General features: G+C 39.0%; 1 protein-coding gene across 1 annotated transcript; it reads left to right on the top strand.

Moving 5' to 3' along the window:
- Positions 1-16,969: 16,969 nt before the first annotated feature.
- LOC127532505 (N-lysine methyltransferase KMT5A-like) lies at positions 16,970-22,977 on the top strand. The gene is made up of 8 exons (XM_051944254.1): positions 16,970-17,091; positions 18,215-18,361; positions 18,497-18,656; positions 19,452-19,644; positions 19,827-19,937; positions 21,469-21,579; positions 22,758-22,868; positions 22,957-22,977. Exons 2-8 carry the CDS (start codon positions 18,223-18,225, stop codon positions 22,975-22,977), a joined length of 846 nt encoding a protein of 281 aa, XP_051800214.1. The 5' UTR covers positions 16,970-17,091; positions 18,215-18,222.
- Positions 22,978-23,182: the final 205 nt, after the last annotated feature.

The following is a 23,182-nucleotide window of genomic DNA, read 5'->3' as shown; positions in this document are numbered from 1 at the left end:
ACGGTAATCAGCCTGAGTAATGAGGAGTGTAAAAGAATCACAGGTTATTCTGTCCAGTGGCGGATTAGTTATGCTGCAAGAGGCCAGTTCCACAATTGCCAATTTAGTTCACTGAGACTAATATTACAGTTCCATATTTCAATATCAGCATTTACTGTACTGAAGCAGCAATTACAAAAAATAAAAAATGCTTATGGTAATTCAATAATGGACATAATTGTGTAATATATGTGTAACTATATGGTTGTTTAAGCCCATTCATGTTGTTTAGCTGTAGTATCTCAGCCTCACCAGTAGGTGGCACAATAGCCTATGTTAGACTTTGGCCAATGAACGTGATCTCGCTCTTACTGAACGTGATTTCATCGCTAAATGCTACCTCAGAGCAGAGCTAACCAGAGCACATGGTCATGAGCGAGCTGAAGAAAAGATTCAGGGAGAAAGCTGTGTGAGCGTACGAAAGAAAGGGAGCCGGTTTCACCGTGTAATCCTCTGACACTGGGAACTCCGACTGGTTTTTTTGTCTCCCTTCCAATTACCGGATTTGGACTTGATTGAGATTCCAAGCTGAGGAGGCTCGGTGGCGAGCCAGAGAAGACGAACTACTAAGACGGAACGGTGCACAGTCTGGCCAACTGTGGGATCCACTCCCGAAGAACAACGGACATCACTTCGCTTTACTCGTACACAGATAAGAAACGCATAACAAACACTACCCGGGTAGCAACGATTGACAAGACATTACACACAGAACATGAACCGAACTGAGTACTCGCTTTCAGACAGAAAGAGGGACAATTTATTTTGAACTTTTTTCCATTTTTAAAAAAAAAATTTCAGCAGTTGAAAAGAGCTCTATTTTGCTATTTTGTGTTATTTTGGTGATTTTATTTTCATACATTGCAGCCAGAATTGTGTGGCAATAAAGTGTCTACTGTCAACTTCATGGTATCGTGCTGAATTTACACAACCAGCAGCTCCTTGAACCTAGAGGGAATGTAGGGTCATGTTTCTACTGGTCCACTATAGGCGCTACATATGATACAGCAGGAATGTGAGTTAATGTTTTTTAAAATCTCTAAATTATTATTGTTTTACATTTTAAAAGACTGTAAAGGTGTTAAACACATTTAAGTCAGTACTGATGCAACACTTCATTGCTCTATTCTTGGTACAGCAGTCCCTTCAGAGCCTGCAGGAGGCTCATTGTCCTGTGTTGCTGCAGAGTGTGAGAATAGCCAATGAACTCTTGCAGCAGAGGAATCTCTTGGTCCTCTATTCCTGGGACGTTACTCAGAACCACTGTTTAATGGCTATTGTGACTGAACTTGAAGAAACTTTCAAAGTTTGAGAAATGTTCTGTTCTTACTGACCTCCATGTCTTAAAGTAATGATGGACTGTTTCTCCTTGCTTAGCTAAGTGGTTTTTGCTATAATATGGATCAGTGCAGTAGTTGAATAGGGCTGTTTGCTATGCATCAACAAAATCTCTGCACTACATAATTGATGGTGTCAAACACATTAAGCTGGAAAGAATTCCACCAGTTACATTATAACAAGACTCACCTGATAACTGAAAACCATTTCAGGTACTACTGGAGGGTGACAAGGGTGTGGATTTTAAATCTTGTCCCACCCATCCTGTACCCACAAAAATATTCCTGTCCCATCAAAATTCCATGATAGAACAATAAACTAAATCTATTCTGTCACTTCTAGTTCCTGCCTTCTTTTGATTAGGACTGGGGACTAACCCTAAGCCTGACCCTTGATATGGCTATGGTTGAATCTTTGACCACTGCTCTTGACAGAATTGGTGCAGTTCAACTAAATGTGTTGGCTTTCTGACACAGATTTATTTTTTCACCAAGTCCATACCCAGATAGCAAACGATGGGTGAATCAATGTTGAATCTATGTAGAGACCTAATGTCGAAATTATACAGAAAGCGCAAGGTTGATAAAATGTTGAGTCAACGTTTGCTTACATAGATTACATGTTTGCAAACATAGATTCAACATTAATTAAACATTGACCTGTCAAACATTTTAATTAAACCAAAATACAATGTAGATTCAATGGTATCTTTTAAACACAAACTTCAATGTTGACAAAATGTTGTTGAATCAACGTTGATCCAACCATCAGTCTTCAACCGTAACCACAATTCAACCTTCTTAACCCTAATTCAACATTGATTTAACATCTTTTGCTATCTGGGTAAAGTGTGATTTATGGTTGAAAAGCAAACGTTGACTCAACATTTTATCAACCTTGCACTTTCTGTATAATTTCTACATTAGGTCTCAACATAGATTCAACATTGATTCACCCATAGTTTGCTATCTGGGTAGGTTCTTGATGGGGTTTAAGTCAGGACTTCAGGGAGACCAGTTAAAAACATTAATTCTAGCCTCATTTAGTAATTTCTTTACCATTTCTGATGTGTGTTTGGGGTCATTGTCTTGTTGGAACAACCAGTCTCCAAGACCCAACCTTCTTCATTATTCCATTTTCTTTGCGTAAAGCACCAGTTCCACTGGCAGCAAAACAACCCCAAAGCATAATACTGTCACCACCATGCTTGACAGTAAGTCTGGTGTTCTTGGGGTTAAAGGCCTCACCTTCTTTCCTCCAAACATTTCCCGTCATTGTGGCAAAATACCTCAGTTTACCGTATTTTCCACACTATAAGGAGCACCTAAAAGCCTTCAATTTTCTCAAAAATCGACGGTGCACCTTTTAACCCGGTGCATCTTATGTGTGCACTGAGTTCCAAAATCTGACTGTCAGACCAATTCCCGCCAACATAGGGATGTAATACGTACACGACACATGCTGGCAGTGATAAACCTATTAGAGAACATTACCTAAAGCTACTTACAGTACTGACTATTGTCCGAGCTTTCGCAGAAGCCGGCATCATTGCTGAACAGCCACCCGGCAACGAGACTGACTCCGACAATGACGAGAGTGAACCCGCATGTTTGATGTCGAAATTGCCCAGCTGTTCAATTCAGATACAGAAGATGAGGACTGTGATGGAATTGTGACAAAAGATTGATCAAAAAATAATGTGAGTGTATTTTTAAATACGTAGTAGAATAAAGTTCAACCAGACTCACTGTTTTGCTTCCATTTCCTTGTTTTAGCATGTGCCCAATAATAGGGGGCACCTTATATGTGGCTTAAGTGCAGAAATAAACCCCGTAATCGAGACTGCGCCTTACAATCCGATGCGCCTTATGGTGCAGAAAATACGGTATGTTTCATTTGACCGCAGAACTTTCCTCCAGCAGCAAATTTCAGTTAAACAATAAGGTGCCACTCTCGATGGAAAGGCAGCCTCTTAGCTCATAGTGATGTAAAACACACTTGACTGTGGATATCAGCATATGTGTTTCAGCAGCTTCTAATTCATTGCAGACCTGCTTTTTGGTGATTCTTGGTTGACTCTTGACCATCTTGACCAACTATCTCTCAGTAGCAGTGTTCTTCCTGATTGTGACAGTGACACAACAGTGCTATGTACTTTATACTTACAAACATTTGTTTGCACAGATAAGTTTGGGGATATGAAGCTTCTTTCAAATGGCTTCAAGTGACTCAGCTGACTTATAAATTTTAGTTCACAACTGCACATTTAATCTCAATTTTCACAATTCTTCACATTTAGTCCTCATAAATTTTTCATGTCTCAGATCTTGTTAGCTACACAATTATACTGTAAGATTTTGAAACATTAGAATAATTATGGACATCATTATTTATTTCAACTTGTATGTCTTTCAACATATTCCCAGTGGTCAGAACTTGCATGTATTTCATTAGTACAATATATAGTAGCATTGGCTATAAAATTCTTCAATTTATGTCAGATAATTCAGGTAGCCTTTGACAAGTATCTCACAAAAAGTTTGTGGAGTTTTAGATCATTGCTCTTTCCATTAAGTGTACAATTTTAAGTATACAATAATGTTTTTAAAAAGTATACTGCTGAGCATGATGATGTATGGCATGTTTTCACACGCCACACATGAAGGAAGATTTTGCAGTATTGCTCTGCAATCACACTAATGAGTAGGTAGTGAGTAGTGGCGGCAGTGGTGGTGCAACGGTTAAGTCTCTGGACTACTGATCAGAAGGTCAGTGGTTCAAACCTCAATGCAGTCACTGTTGAGCCCTTGAGCACGGCCTTTTACCGTTCCTGCTGTAGTATGGCTGACCCTGCGCTCTGACCCCAATTGGGATATGTGAAAAGCAATATTTCACAGTGCTGTAATGTATTTGTGACAAATTATAAATTACAATTATGTAATGACAGGTTCAAATTAGGGCTGAAAAAACTAATTAATTAAAATTGATTATTAAAATAGTTGTCAACTATTTTGGTCATCGATTAGTTGGTTAATGAGTCTATTTTTACTGTAAGCGGCATGTTTCACGCATATTTTAAGCCGGCCTGTAATCGCGGTGACCAGGTGTGGCAGTAATGAGCCAGTGTAGGTTTTAGGCAACCAGAACAGCAGGAGAAGAAGCAAACAACCAATAGGTTGCCTTGCTTTAGGTCATGTGATGTTCACTCAGCGTCATAGACTCACGCTCAGCGGTTGTGTACTCACTGGGAAAGTCTGACAGGAGATCCTCATATGCTTCAGTGAGAAGCCAGTTTCCAAGGGAGAAAATCTGTTACAGTGATGGAAGTCAAATGAGGTGAAATACCCCTTTTTGTCAAGGTTAGCAAAGTCCTACCTCTGTATACCAAGCACTACTACACCAGCAGAGTGGCTGTTTTCTGCAGCAGGGAATATAGCCTCTAAAAAGAGAGCTGGCCTTAGCCCAGAGCATGTGGACATGCTAATATTTTTGCATTGCAATGCAAAGTTCATCCATTAGACTAATGTTTACATTGTTTGTAAAATGCACTTGTTTTCTCTAAATATTCAGTTTTTGTTTGTTTTTTAAAAACTCTTAAAAATGTGACTTCCATTTAGGATCCTGAAATGGCACTTTATTTTAAGTATTGTTTACAGTTTCACTGCACGTTAATAAGATATAAAACTTGTTCTCAGGTGAAATCTGTGTTTTTTTGGAAAAAATAAAATGCAGTTAACAGCAAAATTGTTTCTATTTTCTTTCTGTTCTCAAATTACAACCTTAAATTTAGTTCACTACTTTTGGAGCCCTTACTTGTGATATTATTGTAGTATAGCTTAAAATACATGGGTGCCCAGAAAATGCTTCTCTACAGGAAAGATGTTTTTAAAGTATAAATGTTGCCTTGGTGAAACTTCATTTAAGATCTTGTGATGTTGGATGGTTGTACGAGTATGTATGTGTTGATGAGTCAGTGTTTTGATTGCTGCTAATTCAGACATACTAAAATCCAACTCTGGATGGTTTTTGAAGAATTTAGGACATTGTAGCATGGTTAAAAGCTCTTAAAATGTACGTTGAATGACATGGGCCTTTTATTAATATTTTACATTGGAAAATAAAGGAAAAACTAAAATGTAAGTGCATAAACCGATTAATTGATTAATCGAAAAAAATAATTGACCGATTAATCTATCAAAATAATCGTTAGTTGCAGCCCTAGTTCAAATTTTCAATTTTATTTGATCACTGTGAAGTGTTTTGTCATCGCTGCCCTAAATTAACAGTATTACTGATTACTTAAAAAAAAATTATGTTTCTGCAGTGGTTAATCCACCAGTGTGTGCAAGCTTCTTAATCCAATTGATATCTTTAATGCTAAAATATAATTATTGTTATTATCCATCAATTTTCAAATGTACTATTCTATAAAAAAGCAGAAAAAAATGTTAAAAAGTGTTTGACTGAGATGCCAAATTACAGTTATTTACTTCTATTCCTGAATAGAAAAATTAGGCATGGTGGTTATATGGTATTCTTGATAAATTTCTGACCTCTCGGAGAATTCCAGTGTGCTGGCTCAAATCTTGTTAAGTTTTCACAAGGGCTCAGGCGCAGGACAAGAGAACAAGATGGGCAGATGCAGAAAACAATGATTTATTTACAATGTATCTCTTACAGAACTACAATTCTCAGCTTATTCCTAATTCCCTTTTAGTACTACAATAATAGATATATTTATTAAAATGTCTGGCCTTGTTTGTCTATTTTTGTCAATAATTGTGTCAAAAAAAATGCCCTATGTGTAAATAATTTAGACCCTTTTTCCAGGAGAGGTAGAATTTTCAAAATCTGTCAAGTATTTAACATTCTTATGTAATTAAATACCAAAAACTGTGTGTTATAAACAGAAAAGGACAATAACGGAATTGAATTTTCTTCAACTTTTTTTTTGTAAATTCTTGAAAAGTGCAGATTGAACATTTTTGAGATTGCCAAAAATCTAATTCAAACTATTTTACAACTCAGACAGTTTTACATTTCTGGAGGTTTGTGAGTCCATGTTACAGACTGCTATATTTGTCAATAGCCAGGTGTTTTTAATTTTAGCAGTGGTAGCTTCTGAAACAATTCCTGTCCACCTGAAGACAGAGACCCACATGACACTCATTACACATCCAAGGTGTGGTTTTGTGGCACAGAGTGCACTTTTTCCTTCCCAATGCTGTCTTTTGTCTGTGCACTCATTTCATCAAAACACACAAAAATTGCAAATCACGATAAAACCACTTCAGGAAAAAATACTAAAACTATTATGTACAAGATTTGAATTTATTTACACAGAATATACCTCCAAAACTTTGCTAAACTTCAAGAAACCGCCCCAAAAGTTTGACTGAATCGTCCCCATAGACCCGTAGTCCCCACATGGCAGACCACAGTCCACTACCGGACCAGACAAGAGGCCAATGTGGACCTGAGCCCAAGTCAAGCTGCCGAGCAAAAATTGCATCTTTTCTGGTCTCTTCAGTGCGCGCTAGCTGGGAACTGGGCATGCAATTTCGGCAAGGCTTAACGTCACTTGTTTAGTTACCATCTCGCCAATACCCTTGCATTTTGCTCGCTCCTCTGCCCAATCAAATTACACCTCGTAACCTACTAGGCACACGAAGATTATCGAGCACTTGCAATGTTGAAAACTGTCACGCCCTCCGCAGCAGAACCTGCAGAAGACTTGAGACAATTGTTGCAGACGAAGGGAGAAGCAGATGAGAGCCGAACATCATGTCTGCTTCAAAAATTCGAAAGGTAGACAATGAAAATAGGGTGTTTCATGACGAGCGGACGGAGTTATTTGCGTTCATTTTACCCACCGGGAGCACACAGCCCGTGTGTCTCTTATGCGACCAGCATGTAGCCATTGTGAAAAGTAGCAACATCAAACGGCACTACGAAAAACACCAGGCGAGTTTCGAGAGAGATTACCCTCTGAAATCCACTCTTTGGAGAAAGCATTTACTTGAGTTAAGAGCCTGGTATGATCGATCCAAACGCCTTTTCCGGCCAGCAGCGCACAATTGAATGTTCCCTTCGTGTCGCCTGGGTTTTGGGCCAAAACAAAAACCCTTCACTGACTGTGCGGTTGTTAAAAAGTGTGCCCACGAGATAGTCAAAACCTTGACTGACGGTAAACAACAACAAGAACTTTTTTGCACTTAAACCAGATGTGCCTGCCTAAAAAGATATTTTGCTCCTAAAGCAGATTTAATTTTAAATATTTGTAGCCTTGATGTTACTTAAAATCCACATACAAAAGCATAAAATGCAACCAAATGTAAAATGCTACTTTTATTTTTTTAATAAACATTGTTGACTTTAAAAAATAAGATTACTTTATTTCATTTGAAAGAAGGCAGTTATTGACAATACAATTAAATATTTCAAGAGTAATGCACCAAAAAAAAAAAGTCCCCGGACCCAGACCTGCAGACATTTCGTCCTGGTGGACCCATTGAAATTTTATGTGAAGATACCTGCCATAGACTGTGTATATACAGTCTATGATCCTCTGGCTCTGTCACACAAACGCCGCCTGCAGCTGCCGCTCTTTGCCCCCCTCCCGCCACACGACACTCAGTCATTACCATAATGCATGTAATATCATCAGAAAGCCCAGTTTAACAGCTTTCAGGGGTAGTTTGAATGATTAAAATTGCATGAAGTAGCGAGGAGTTACGGTAATTTGCAATACACACACCCCGTGGTGTCCCCGGTGACCCTTGTCATAGTAAAAGGGTTATAAGGAAAACCCCGGAAATTTGGCTCGGGACTCAAGGGAAATTGAATTGAGGGATACTACAACACCCAAGAGGTGGGGCAGACTAAAACACAAACCCACGACAGGTAAAACCCTGGAAGGAATGCAGAGAAAGGCAATAAAACCTGAGAAAACTATAACAAAAACAAGAATATTTCCCTGGTAGCTGGACTAAGTTCACTGGGGAATTCTTCTAAGAGAACCTGAAACAAAGGGTTAAGTCTAAGATACAAAGAGCAACTATACTCACAAGATAACTCCAGGCTGAAATAACAAAGAAGCCGCTATGCACCGGTAGCCTCGCAGTGCTATGGAGGGCTAACAGCTGGTCTTGAGAGTAAACAACGGGGTCACCGCATTTCTGGATGGTAAAGATGTTTGTGCTTTTTTACCTACGGGTTTTGGTAAGAGTTTAATCTACCAATTGGCTCCGCTCGTTGTGAAGATCCCGCGATTGGCTAAAAACAAACCTGTCAGAGGCGGGACATACTGTTGCATTGTCCAATCCGTGCCTCTTTCCTCCGAACGGATTTCCATGGAGCGGTCCCAGATTGATATTGTGGAGTACTATCAAGTACTACACAATTATTAATCTGGCTATTGCCAGGTTAGCCAATAGTGGGTGATGTAGAAAGAGCTGACGAACTCAACTTGTTCTTCAACATATTTGACACTGTGGACACACCTACTTCCACTGCTACTCTTCCTTCTTCTCCTCAACATATGGAAATCCCCACTATAGCTCCTCCTTCTTCTCCTCCGTCTCCTACACATGTCTCCACAGCTGCAGCCACTTCCGTTCCAGCACCTGTATCCATCTCTGTCACAGAGACAGGGGTGATGTTGGAGCTTCAGAGACTTTGCTCTGGGAAGGCAGCTGGCCCAGATGGTGTGTGTCCAAGACTGCTTAAAGACTGTGCTGCACAACTGTGTCAACCTCTCCACAGGATCTTCAACCTGAGTCTACAGCTGGGGCGGGTGTCTGCTCTATGGAAAACATCCTGTATTGTACCAGTACCAAAAATCAAATGTCCGGCTGAACTAAATGACTACAGACCTATTGCTCTGACCTCACACATCATGAAAATTCTGTAGCGGCTGGTTTTACGTCTACTGAGGCTTGAGGTCAAAGACAAACTCGATTCCTTGCAGTTTGCATACAAAGAACACATTGGAGTGGATGATGCCATCCTCTTCATGCTTCACCGTGCCCTGTCACATCTGGAGGAACCTGGAGTTTATGTCAGAATCATGTTCTTTGATTTTTCAAACGCATTCAACTCCATCCAACCCACCATCTTCAAAGACAAGCTCACAGAGATGGGAGTGGATCCTTCCTGTGTTTCATTCATTACAGATTACCTGACAGGAAGGCCACAGTTTGTCAGGCTGGGGGACTGTGTTTCTGGGACATTAATGAGTAGTACTGGGGCTCCACAAGGAACAGTCCTGGCTCCATTCCTGTTCACTCTGTATACATCTGACTTCAAATACAACACAGAGTCCTGCCACATTCAGAAATACTCTGATGACACTGCTATCGTGGCATGTATCAGAAATGGACATGAAGCTGAATACAGAGATCTGGTAAGTGCCTTCAGTGACTGGCATCACAAAAACTGCCTGCTACTCAACGCCTCAAAGACAAAGGAAATGATCATAGATTTCCGCAGATCCAAAACCCCTCTTCAGCCAGTGAACACTCGTGGCGTGGACATCGAGATGGTGACATCATATAAATATTTAGGTGTCCACCTTGATAATAATTTGCACTGGTCTACAAACGTAGACTTTATCTACAAAAAGGGCCAGAGCCGACTTTGTTGCCTCAGAAGACTTCGATCACAAGACATCTGCAGTAAGATGATGCACATGTTTTATCAGTCTGTGGTAGTAAGTGTCCTGTTTTATGCTGCAGTCTACTGGGGAGGCAGTATAAAACAGAAGGATGCAAGGCGTCTGAACAAACTGATTAAAAAAGCTGCTCTGTGGTTGGAATCACATTGAACACATTGGAGGATGAGGTGGAGAGACGGGCACTGAGCAAGATGGAGGCCATTCTGACCAACATGGATCATCCACTTCACATCTGCCTCAATGAACAACGAAACATCAGTGGACGGCTCCTATCCCTGTGCTGCAAGACCGAAAGATTTAGGAAATCTTTCTTGCCATCAGCACTCAAGCTATTCAATTCAAAATTAAACAGATAAGAACCCTGACAACTGAATTTCCCTTCGGGGATGAATAAAATGATTCTGATTCTGATTCTGATCCGTGATGTGTGAAGAGGAATCAATACCATCTATGGACACAATAGTAAAAAGAAAAGGGAGCCAATAGTGGGTGATCTGGAACGAGCTGATGAACTCAACCTGTTCTTCAACCGATTTGACACTGTGGACACACCTACTTCTCCTTCTGCTCCTCTTTCTTCTCCTCAACATATGGAAATCCCCACTATAGCTCCTCTTCCTTCTCCTCCGTCTCCTACACATGTCTCCACAGCTCCAGCCACTTCCGTTCCAACACCTTCTCTGTCACAGAGACAGGAGTGATGTTGGAGCTTCAGAGACTTTGCTCTAGGAAGACAGCTGGTCCAAGTGGTGTATGTCCAAGACTGCTTAAAGACTGTGCTGCACAACTGTGTCAACCTCTCCACAGGATCTTCGACCTGAGTCTACAGCAGGGGCGGGTGCCTGCTCTATGGAAAACATCCTGTATTGTGTAGGAGACACTACGTAAGATAATTTAATTAATTGCATTCATTATATAAAAGGGGCACCACCTCGCGTTAATTGCAAGGAAATTAATTAATTTAGGCAGGATTTCAAAGAAATCCCAGTCACAATACAATAGATCAGTCTCATATCAAAAAGTCTAGAATTCTCGGTTAAATTGACCCACAGTTCTTCACAATGAAACACACAAGTCTTAATTTGGTCTAATATGAAGCATTTATTTACTATTCTATTCATAATACCAGTGAACTAAGTACAGTGAGAAATGTGACATGTATGTATGTGTGTGTGTGTGTGTGTGTGTGTGTGTGTGTGTGTGTGGGTGCGTGCATGTGTCTGAGAGATTGGGAGTGTGTGAGGAGATTCAATTCTGCATATTAAAATTAAGATTATGGTGAGGAGAAGCCAGATAGCTAACTTGACTAGGTAAACAGTAATTTGGACTAAGAGCAATTCGCAAAAGAATAAACGGATTACATGAATTAATTAATCAAGTGGTTAGTCACATCAACCCAGGAACTCAGATAAATCTCAGCTGGTCTTACTGTAGTGAACCGCCATATGCTGGGATGCAGAATTCGCAGATAGATGACTCCTCACTGCGTGACGGGATGGCTTTGCTTCCCAGGCGCTGTGTGTCACGGTGGCGACTGTGGCCGTCCTGCATGTGTGATCGATTCAGTTGAAGGAGATCTGATCCAGCAGATCTCCGGTGTTCACAGCTGAAGTTGTCCGGTTGATGAAGAGTCACTTGATTTAAAAAAAATGCTGGTTCTCAGGCTTTAGCCAAGTAAAAGAAAAGGATGTTTGATGGAAAGCCTTAAAAGCTAAGAAAAAGGAAAATGGTTCTTAACCGGTTCTTGTCAAAATCACGGAAAAGAATAGGTTCGGCTTAAAAGTGAGCAAAAATGTCTAATTTGATTACAAAAAGTGAAAGTATAAATAGTTGCCAGAGTTGCCAAACTCTGGAGCCAAGAGGACTTCAGAAGATAGAAAGAGATGCGCCTTATAGATAAGAATATGAGAGGTACTCTGGCCTGGAGTTCCCCAGAGACACAGAATGAAGAAGAGAGTGAGGTGGGGGCTTCAGTTGAATTTAAGGGTCAGAGGCCCCTGGGGTCGTACCTATAGGCGGAGACAGGAACTTCCGGCGCGAAATCTGCCGAGCAACAGGTCTCCCTTTGTGTCACAGAGAAGAGCAGAGAGGAGAGATGGTCCAAAATGAATTGAAAATATATGATATTAAAACGAGTAAACGATCTGTCTATCTCTCACCATAATCCATCAAGTGAAAGTGGAACACATGGGGATTATGTAGGTTAACAAGTATATTGAATTATTTAATTCAATAAAGAAATATGTGTTAGCGTGTTCTAAATCCTAAAAATATACATGTCACAGTGAAGATATGATAACATGTCATACATATGGTAATGAATAAACACAAGAATTCATTCTTTCAAGCAAAATAGGAGGAATAAAGAAGAAATTAGATTAAATCTCACAAATCAATAAATCCACTTCTGTACGACATAGAAGTGTGATTTTTGGATATGCTCGAGATGAAGCACTTTCAGTAACTTTGGTAAACCTGAAAACACAAGATACATCTCAGAAATAAGAATTTTGAAGATGTTCTTTGTTCCTTAATGAAAGTGTCTCTCTGTTCCAGCCTTCAGCAGAGTCGTAAAGTTTATGACCCCGGAGGCAGGCAGAGATGTCTCTTGAGAGGGAGCATTCCTGAGAGAGGAGGGGGTTTTAGCATGAAAGTTCATTCAACAAAACATTCATAGCATAACAGTGAAAGTCATTGTCTTTCAAAAAGGTTCTTCCAGGTGTTTAATGTTCACAGGAGCTCCATCCTCCTGTGAAAGGTCTCTATGTCTTTTTCCTGTGAATGAAAACACACAGAAATACAAATGTCCCAACTTTCCTCCGGTAATGGGTATTGGTCAGTCTTCCTGTAGGGAGAGGAGAGCTCTGGCTTATCTGAGTTTGTCATAGGAATTCCAAAGGCTTAGGCTGGATTCCTACAATTGTAACAGTACCAAAAATCAAATGTCCGGCTGAACTAAATGACTACAGAACTATTGCTCTGACCTCACACATCATGAAAGCTCTGATGCAGCTGATTCTATGCCTACTGAGGCTTGAGGTCAAAGACAAACTGGATTCCCTGCAGTTTGCATACAAAGAACACATTGGAGTGGATGATGCCATCCTCTTCATGCTTCACCGTGCCCTGTCTCATCTGGAGGAACCTGGAGTTTATGTCAGAATCATGTTCTTTTATTTTTCAAATGCATTCAACTCCATCCAACCCACCATCCTCAAAGACAAGCTCACAGAGATGGGAGTGGATCCTTCCTGTGTTTCATGGATCATAGATTACCTGACGGGAAGGTCACAGTTTGTGTTTCTGGGACATTACTGAGCAGTCCTGGGGATCCATTCCTGTTCACACTGTATACATCTGACTTCAAATACAGCACTGAGTCCTGCCACATTCAGAAATACTCTGATGACACTGCTATCGTGGCACGTATCAGAAATGGACATGAAGCTGAATACAGAGATCTGATAAGTGCCTTCAGTGACTGGCGTCACAAAAACTGCCTGCTACTCAACACCTCAAAGACAAAGGAAATAATCATAGATTTCCACAGATCCAAACTCCCTCTTCAGCCACTGAACACTTGCGGCATGGACATTGAGATGGTGACATCATATAAATATTTAGGTATCCATCTTGACAACTAGAAAAGCACTCGGAGAGCGCATACCTCCGCCATGCCGTTTGTCTGTCTGTGTGTGTGTGTGTGTGTGTGTGTGTGTGTGTGTGTGTACTTAGGTCAACATCGGGGACATTTTTCAGAATACACACCAGTTGATTGGGGACGGCTTTCCAATTGGGGACAAAAATCACCGTCCCCAATTAGATTTCATTAGAATCTTATTCTACATGCTCCAATGTGCGTTTCTGTCTAAAAATCACTGAAGTCCCCAAAAATGAGGTTTTTTGGATTTTTGTGTGTGTGTGTGTCTGTCCCACTCACCCCCCCCCAACCCCCCCACCAATCTGTGTGTAATTTTTGCACACTGCCCCTAGTGGAAGTGTGTGTCACTACATTGTGCATGTGTCCCCAGTTTGACTATAACTTTTCTGATAAAAGTGTGTCATCACTCCTGGTTAAATATAACAAGTCTTTTGCTTTTTAAAGGCATTATGGAGGATGTTTTTTTTTTTTGTTGAATTTGTCTGATTCACATAAAATGAATATACTGACCTTTAGTGGACTTGTATGTATGGTTTCTAAAAAAAAATTAAAAAAAAATCTGTGGACATGGCAGGACCTGAAAAACATCAGCCAATCAATGCGCTCGGACCGAGGCGTTTGGTTTGCTCCCTTTCCTGTCAATCAAAAATCTTCCGGCTCAGATTACGTACGCCTTGGACTTACGTGTTTTCTGTATGTGTTGCTTTGGTATAGCTTCGTAGTTAGCTGGCGACTTGTTTTGCTCATCTTTTTTTACATAATGGCAGATAAAGATCCAGGGGGACCCAGCCGTAAAAGACAACTTCATGAGTCCTACGCAAGTTTCTGGAGGGGGGCGTTTCTTCGTAAATGTTAAGAGGGGAGAGGTTAGAGGGGGTTTAGGGAGAGGTTGTATGTGTGCATGCGCATGCTACGTTCAAAGTCGTAGGAAATTAAATCTCCTCTAATGCCTTTAAGGGGTTAGCCGAGGAAAATGTAACTCAATCTGTGTTTATATTTTTATAATGTTATTAAACTCTTTACTTGTTAATTTTTATGTATCCATACTCCTTTAAATTTTTGCCACAGGACCTTCTTTATTCATGAGGAATATCAGTACAAACTTTAAAGTTAGCTTGTACTGTCAGCTAAGGTTGGCACTGTCAGCAATGAGGCAGTAGTGTTTTTAATGGTATTCTGGTTTTCTTTATCATTTTGTCTATCATAAAAATTGTACGTTTTTTTTTAATATTTCACAATTGAAAAATTTATGGCGAAGCCTATTCATAAGACTGTGCAGGTGTTTTTAAATTAAGAAATGTAATCTTTATTTATTTATTTACTTATTTGGTTAATTTGTTTATTATTTAAGTTAGCATATTTTAAATGAAAGGAGGGAAAGCTACATATAGGCCAATAGTTGCCATAACACATTTTCATTTATGATACTTTTTTTGCAAACTTATTTCATTCTCTAACTGTACATAAACAGTATGCTATCATTAACATTATAAATCATACCCCCTGCACTATTAAGTTTAAAGTACAACAGAGAAAACAATTCAGCCCCATTTATAGTCACTTTAGTTGCATATCAGTTTATCATAAAGAACATGTCTCACTAATGTGAAAAAGTAATTCAAAAGCAACACAGGCTGTCAGTGTGAGACGTCAGACGACTGATTCTCAACAAATTTCAAAGACTTTTTTTCTCCAAGTAACTGATTAAGGATTTACTTGACGTTGGAAAATCCTGAATTCTGAATTTTTCTGGAGCTCAGACATACGCCGCTGTTCCTCCACCAGAATCTGATCTCCTTCGATGTGGGACAGCTAACTCCCAAAGGTGAGTTTGAAATATAACTTCTGAATTAGATTGATAAAGTTCTTCAGCCACGAGTTCAAAACATTGGTTTAATAAGCTAAGGATTAGATTAAATTGAGAGGCCAAATAATTTTGGCTGGGCTTACTGAATACATTATTTAAACTAAACATTGACCTCTATGGTTCTCTGATCACATTGAACATCAGAATATTTTATCTACAGCAACTTTTGTTTGAAGACTATTGGCATTAAGCTTAGCTGTGCTCATAACTTGCTAATTCTATGAGCTAAATTTAGTTTAAATTTAACAAAATTTTGTCAAAATCTTAGTGAAGACATATTTTGCTTTTGCATGTACAACATCAAAGGTGGGCAAGCATTGGTGCTGATAAAAAAGTCATGTTTTGTAAAAACATGGTATGAATGAAGAAGAACTAATTTCATAAGAAAAATGTGAATCCTCCGTCAGATCAAACACATCATCTCACAAACTGCCTTCACTTCATCAGGATACAGTGACAACATGCTAGAGAAAGCCCACCACCACCACCACAAGATCAACAACAACAACCATTATATCTGAGGAAACCCACATCTTATCAGCCAGGAGCACAACACACACTGCAGGACCATCAGCAGCAATCAGGACTTTTTCAAGCTTAGCAGCAATAATGAGCCACATTGTTCATAAATAAGATTAACAGACTGGCACAGCGGCCAGTTTTTAAATATGTATTCAGCTTTATGTGTAAAAACAGCCATAATGCTTAGTTCTGAATTTATATATATATATATATATATATATATATATATATATATATACATATATATATGAATACTGAATTTCCCTTCGGGGATGAATAAAGTGATTCTGATTCAATAACTTAGTACATTTGCAGAGCAGCAGCTCTAAATAATGACAATTTACCAGAAAAAAAAGCTTTAAAAAACACTGACAGCAGCAGACATAACATGGGCTAACTGGGCACAGCGGCCTCATCATTTTACATTTAGTTAAAAATAAATATAAAATGATAAGTACATTTATATCAACTTATTTTTGGATGATATCAGGTCTGGCAAACTTGAAAAGTACAGCATCGGTATCTCATGTTATTGCTGGATCAAAATAGTCTCTTTTTCTGCTCCAAGGAAAGATATTAGCCCTTAAGGTGCAGGTCTTTATTTACAGAAGAACTGCCAAGTTCATTAACAGTGAATCCAAGCAAATTACAATCCTGGGGGAAAAAAATGAACTGATCTGGCCACAAAGCGCGCCCGTGGTTGGTATGCTCCACACAGGGGGGACTTCAAAGTCAATGATAAAAGTCTGGTGTCCCTCTAGATTTTTTTTTACCAAGATAATTTTTAATGGTCCTCCTTTAGTCGTTTTAAATGAATCAGATTTCCACATGTGGTGATTATTAATAATATTATAGGTCGATGTTTGTTCTTCTATTATAACATCATACCTCGACCCCCCCCGCCCCCGCCTCGGCCGGGATAGTTGGTGCGGTCCAAAAGTGCCGCCGATGGAGTCCGCTCTCGCTGAGCACACGAGGGGAGACTGACAGGTAACTATCGGGGACCCAGGTGATTGTAGTGCACCAGAGCTTTTTTTTTAAAGGTGTAAAAATGAAATACAGTAATTATAAACCTGCTGAAGACATGAATTATGTGTTATTTGAATGGTTTAGCCCTCTGCATGGAAGCTAATGCTCGTCATGAGTCACCTTGGCTAATAGCTGCGCACACGTGGAAAAACTCTGACAGCTAACTATCGGGGTCTCTGGTGACTGTAGAGCAGTAGAGCATTTGTTAACGTGTTTACATGAAATACAGTCTATATAAACCTGCTGAAGACATTAATTACGTGGTATTTGAATGGTTTAGCCCTCCGTGTCCTAGCTAAGGCTAGTCACGAGTCACTGTTGGCTCATAGCTGCGCACTCGTGGGAAAACTCTTGACAGGTAACTGTCGGGGACCCAGGTACCTGTAGAGCACCAGAGCTTTTGTAAAGGCTTTAACATGAAATACAGTTCATTATAAACGTACTAAAGACCATAATTATTCTTATGTAGATGATTTAGCCCTCTGCGTCCAAAGGCCAGTCATGAGTAATTAAATATGGGCCATCTTGATCAATGCTGCCATGAGGACAGAGCTGTGTGCGTCTGAATAACAGACAGGTAATCTTTAGCAATATATCAGAGGAGAGAATAGCAAAGACTACATTTTTGAAATACAATTTCAGTTTTAGATGCAGAGGGACATTTTGTTCCTCTTTTGGTAAAAACTTAAACCTCCAGCCATAGAAGCTGGTGGTTTATTTTTAATAAGATAATAAAAGGAAAGCAAAAAAAAAAAAAAATCTAATATACACATTTAGATAATTTGCCTCACATTGTAGGGACAGTTTTGGAGCAAAATTAATGCTATTTTAGCTTGAAATAATTCAACATTTAAGAATAAAATGTCTTTTGCCATTGCATTTTAATAAATTATGCAAAACTTAAATGTAAGAAACCTTTGTGTGCTTTGTGTAGTTTAGTAGTTTTGCAGTGAGTTATTGTAATTCTGAATTGATAAAAAACTTTTTAAAAAGAGATATAATTTGTATTCAATATTCCTAATATCACATCTTTTAGGTGATGTATTAAAGTTTCTGAAAATTCAGACTTCATTTGTCCAAACAGGTTAGGCGATGGCTGATGGTGGCAGCAGCCTGAAGAATCCCTCCAGAAGGAGGCTGCGGATCTCACCACAACAGGATGCAGAAAAGCACATAAGACTTAAAACTGACAAGGAGGGTCTTAGAGAGGTGTTTGTGAACTCTTTTAAAGGTCAGTCTTTATCTGCCTAATGGGTTATTAAACATGTATTCATTCATAATTCATTAATATGAGCTTCAGTGTTAAAGATATAACATTAGTCTGATTGATTCTGTGAACATAGCTGTTTTTCATTTTCTCTTACAGGACGAGGTGTTTTCGCTTCCATACCTTTCAGCAAAGGAGATTTTGTTGTAGAGTACAGGGGGAAACTTTTTACTCCAGACAGTCGTCCTGTTGCCGAGACCTACAGTGAACGTGCTGCAGCATATCTCTTTGATTTTCAATGGAAAGGGAAATCTTGGTGGTAAGTAATACTAGATATGCCTTTTTCTCTGCTGTTAGCTATGGAGTATTGAGAGTGTATAATTACAAAAACAAATTTATAAAGGGAAAAAAACAAATAAAACTGGAAATATAAAGATTATTATATAAATAAAAAAATAATGCTGCCACATACAGCAATATTAATCAGAAAATTAATCCATAAAAAAATGATAATAAAAGCAGAGAATATATATACAAAATAATTAATTAAAAAATAAGAGGAAAAGTGCTTATAAACAAATTAGTTAAATATTGTGGCTATATAATGCAATATTACTTAAAAATGATAACAAAAAGACCAGGTTAATTAATGTAGAAATACAAATTAATTTTAACAATAGCATTACTTGTGGTTAAAAATAATATTAAAACTAAATTATGTAGCTATATAAAGCAATATTAATAAAAAAATCTAAAAGAAAAGGCTAATCAAAGCAGGGATATTAAGACAAATGAAAAAAATAATCGAATACTGTTGCTTTCATAAAGCACATTAATTTGTTATGATTAGTGCATTGCCATTGCTTTTGAGATGCACTTTATTGTTGCTTTTACCGCCCACATTAAACGCCACATTGTCATTGCTTTATCTGCTTACTTTTTCCCTTTTTTCTCTGTCATTACTTTGATTCTTTTACCGCTGACATTGTCACTTTTAAAAGCAAAGGAAAAGCATAGGAGTGTCATTGTTCGCAGGCATCCCCTACACAAATGTGCTCGTAAGTTAGGCAGGAGAACCTTCTCCTGGCCAATAATACTGTTTCTTCCTTACTAGCCTTGATGCATCTCTGGAGGACCAGTCACTTGGAAGACTGGTCAATGATGAGCACAAAAACCCAAACTGCAAAATGCGAACAGTTCAACTGGACGGGATGCCACACCTCTGTCTCTTTGCAGTTCAAGACATTGTCCCAGGAGATGAAGTCACATACGATTATGGGCATTGTGATTGGCCTTGGCGCAAACAGGTATGACAACTCATGACGCATCTGTTCCAATGTAAATTGTAGATAGGATGATAGGCTGTGATGACTTCACTTCAGATACCTAACGTCACATCCAGAGAAAAATGATCAGTGTGACTTAGTGATCTGTTTATCCATGCTGCTTTGTGACAAGAATATGTCTTTTTGCTCCATTTATTGAACAGCACATTTCCACTTCTCCTGTGGCCACATCAGTGGATGAGGATCCAAACAGCAGCCATCAGGTGCCGGGTCCTGAGGAACATGTGGAGCCACTGTCCTCTGATATAAATAAGGTATGTGACTGTTTCTCTGTTGATGGCTAGAGATCAATCAGTTTTGTTCCTTGGTTTATTCTGAGGTCACCACCTGATCTGTGATCAGCTGTGTGAGTCCACATTGTAGCAAGTATGTCTCTGCTGCCTAAAAAACAAAATATTCGGGATGGCTTGTCACAGTGGTTCAAACAGCTTGTGTGATTGATGTGATAATTGTTAAGTTAGACTTTTTATTAAATAGATATATTTTATATATTGTGGAAACAGTGTTGAAATGCATGGATGTCCCCAATTTGGTGTAAACAGAATAAGTGTGAGTGTGTTAAATGTCCCCAGTTGTTCAGACAGTCCAATACATCAGGGGTTTATAGTTTTAAGTGAATATATGTCCCCAATTTGGTGTAAACAGAATAAGTGTGAGTGTGTTACATGTCCCCAGTTGTTTGGATATGCCAATATACAGGGCTCAATAGTTTTAACCCTTTAAGCTTCAGTCAATTCCAGCCGTTTTCAGTACAAAAAATCGCTAATATTCTATTTTTAAATAAAAAAAATTACGAAAAGTACGGGGAATATTGGACGGGCATCGCGAGGTGCATTTCCTTGAAAATGACTGATTTGGGGATTTTATACCGACTTCAGGACATGTTTTGGACAAAATAGTTTACTGGCTTGTGTCATCTGGATGCAAAAGGTTGGATTATGGCCGTTTTTTGTGGAATTTTTTTTTTGTGTGTAATAATAAACCCAGAAATGTGAGTCGCGCTGTGTGCGTTGAAGCCGTGTATAGAGAACGGATGGATGAATATTCATTTTTGTCGGACAAATGTGTTTTTCTCACCCGCTGTGGTAATCGCATCTGAAAGTGGTTTATACCGGCGGATTCATGAGAATCTAAGCTTTCCATCGGCGTGTAGTGTTTGTATAATCGTGTTTGCAGCCGTCGGACATTCTTGAAATTCCTATGCAAATTAGTAGGTGTACCGCCGGCGGTACACTGAAGCTTAAGGGGTTAAATACATAAATGTCCCCAATTGGGTGTAAACAGAATAAGTGTGAGTGTGTTATATGTCCCCAGTTGTTCAGACAGTCCAATACATCAGGGGTTTATAGTTTTAAGTGAATAGATGTCCCCAATTTGGTGTAAAAAGAATATGTGTGAGTGTGTCAAATGTCCCCAGTTGTTTGGATATGCCAATATACAGGGTTTAAATATTTTTAAATACATAAATGTCCCCAATTGGGTGTAAACAAAATAAGTGTGTGTGTTTAATGTCCCCTGTTGTTTGGATAGACCTATAGATTGGTGGTGAAAAGTTTTAAATACATAGATATTTCTCAGGTTGGTTAGGATAACATTTTTGTATGTTAATTATTCTCAGCTCAAATCATTAGCTTGTATAACTGCATCTCACCAGGCTTTACTATTGTGAACATATCATCCATCACTGATGTATGTCTCAGAAACTCATACCATGTTCGCTGAATAATGGAATATCCATGCTGCTTTGTGACAAGAATATGTCTTTTCTCTCCATTTATTGAACAGCACATTTCCACTTCTCCTGTGGCCACATCAGTGGATGAGGATCCAAACAGCAGCCATCAGGTGCCGGGTCCTGAGGAACATGTGGAGCCACTGTCCTCTGATATAAATAAGGTATGTGACTGTTTCTCTGTTGATGGCTAGAGATCAATCAGTTTTGTTCCTTGGTTTATTCTGAGGTCACCACCTGATCTGTGATCAGCTGTGTGAGTCCACATTGTAGCAAGTATGTCTCTGCTGCCTAAAAAAAAAAAAGTATTCGGGATGGCTTGTCACAGTGGTTCAAACAGCTTGTGTGATTGATGTGATAATTGTTAAGTTAGACTTTTTATTAAATAGATATATTTTATATATTGTGGAAACAGTGTTGAAATGCATAGATGTCCCCAATTTGGTGTAAACAGAATAAGTGTGAGTGTGTTTAATGTCCCCAGTTGTTCAGACAGTCCAATACATCAGGGGTTTATAGTTTTAAGTGAATATATGTCCCCAATTTGGTGTAAACAGAATAAGTGTGAGTGTGTTTAATGTCCCCAGTTGTTCAGACAGTCCAATACATCAGGGGTTTATAGTTTTAAGTGAATATATGTCCCCAATTTGGTGTAAACAGAATATGTGTGAGTGTGTTAAATGTCCCCAGTTGTTTGGCTAGGCCAATAGTGCACAAATGTCCCCAATTTGGTGTAACAGATCATGTGTGAGTGTGTTACATGTCCCCAGTTGTTTGGATATGCCAATATACAGGGCTCAATAGTTTTAAATACATAAATGTCCCCAATTGGGTGTAAACAGAATAAGTGTGAGTGTGTTATATGTCCCCAGTTGTTCAGATAGTCCAATACATCAGGGGTTTATAGTTTTAAGTGAATAGATGTCCCCAATTTGGTGTAAAAAGAATATGTGTGAGTGTGTTAAATGTCCCCAGTTGTTTGGATATGCCAATATACAGGGCTCAATAGTTTTAAATACATAAATGTCCCCAATTGGGTGTAAACAAAATAAGTGTGTGTGTTTAATGTCCCCTGTTGTTTGGATAGACCTATAGATTGGTGGTGAAAAGTTTTAAATACATAGATATTTCTCAGGTTGGTTAGGATAACATTTTTGTATGTTAATTATTCTCAGCTCAAATCATTAGCTTGTATAACTGCATCTCACCAGGCTTTACTATTGTGAACATATCATCCATCACTGATGTATGTCTCAGAAACTCATACCATGTTCGCTGAATAATGGAATATCCATGCTGCTTTGTGACAAGAATATGTCTTTTCTCTCCATTTATCGAACAGCACATTTCCACTTCTCCTGTGGCCACATCAGTGGATGAGGATCCAAACAGCAGCCATCAGGTGCCGGGTCCTGAGGAACATGTGGAGCCACTGTCCTCTGATATAAATAAGGTATGTGACTGTTTCTCTTTTGATGGCTAGAGATCAATCAGTTTTGTTCCTTGGTTTATTCTGAGGTCACCACCTGATCTGTGATCAGCTGTGTGAGTCCACATTGTAGCAAGTATGTCTCTGCTGCCTAAAAAAAAAAGTATTCGGGATGGCTTGTCACAGTGGTTCAAACAGCTTGTGTGATTGATGTGATAATTGTTAAGTTAGACTTTTTATTAAATAGATATATTTTATATATTGTGGAAACAGTGTTGAAATGCATAGATGTCCCCAATTTGGTGTAAACAGAATAAGTGTGAGTGTGTTTAATGTCC

Source organism: Acanthochromis polyacanthus, chromosome 23 (genome assembly GCF_021347895.1).
Source record: "Acanthochromis polyacanthus isolate Apoly-LR-REF ecotype Palm Island chromosome 23, KAUST_Apoly_ChrSc, whole genome shotgun sequence".
NCBI lineage: Eukaryota > Metazoa > Chordata > Actinopteri > Pomacentridae > Acanthochromis > Acanthochromis polyacanthus.
Note: the sequence above shows the minus strand (reverse complement) of the source record. Positions and strands in the feature narration are given on the sequence as shown.

Bases quoted from the DNA above. Each gene is read 5' to 3' on its own strand.
- LOC127532505 (XM_051944254.1), top strand. From the start codon at position 18,223: ATGGCTGATGGTGGCAGCAGCCTGAAGAATCCCTCCAGAAGGAGGCTG. The intron at 19,645-19,826 runs GTATGACAACTC...TTTATTGAACAG, and splicing joins ATTGGCCTTGGCGCAAACAG to CACATTTCCACTTCTCCTGT. The intron at 22,869-22,956 runs GTATGTGACTGT...ATCTGTGATCAG, and splicing joins TGTCCTCTGATATAAATAAG to CTGTGTGAGTCCACATTGTA.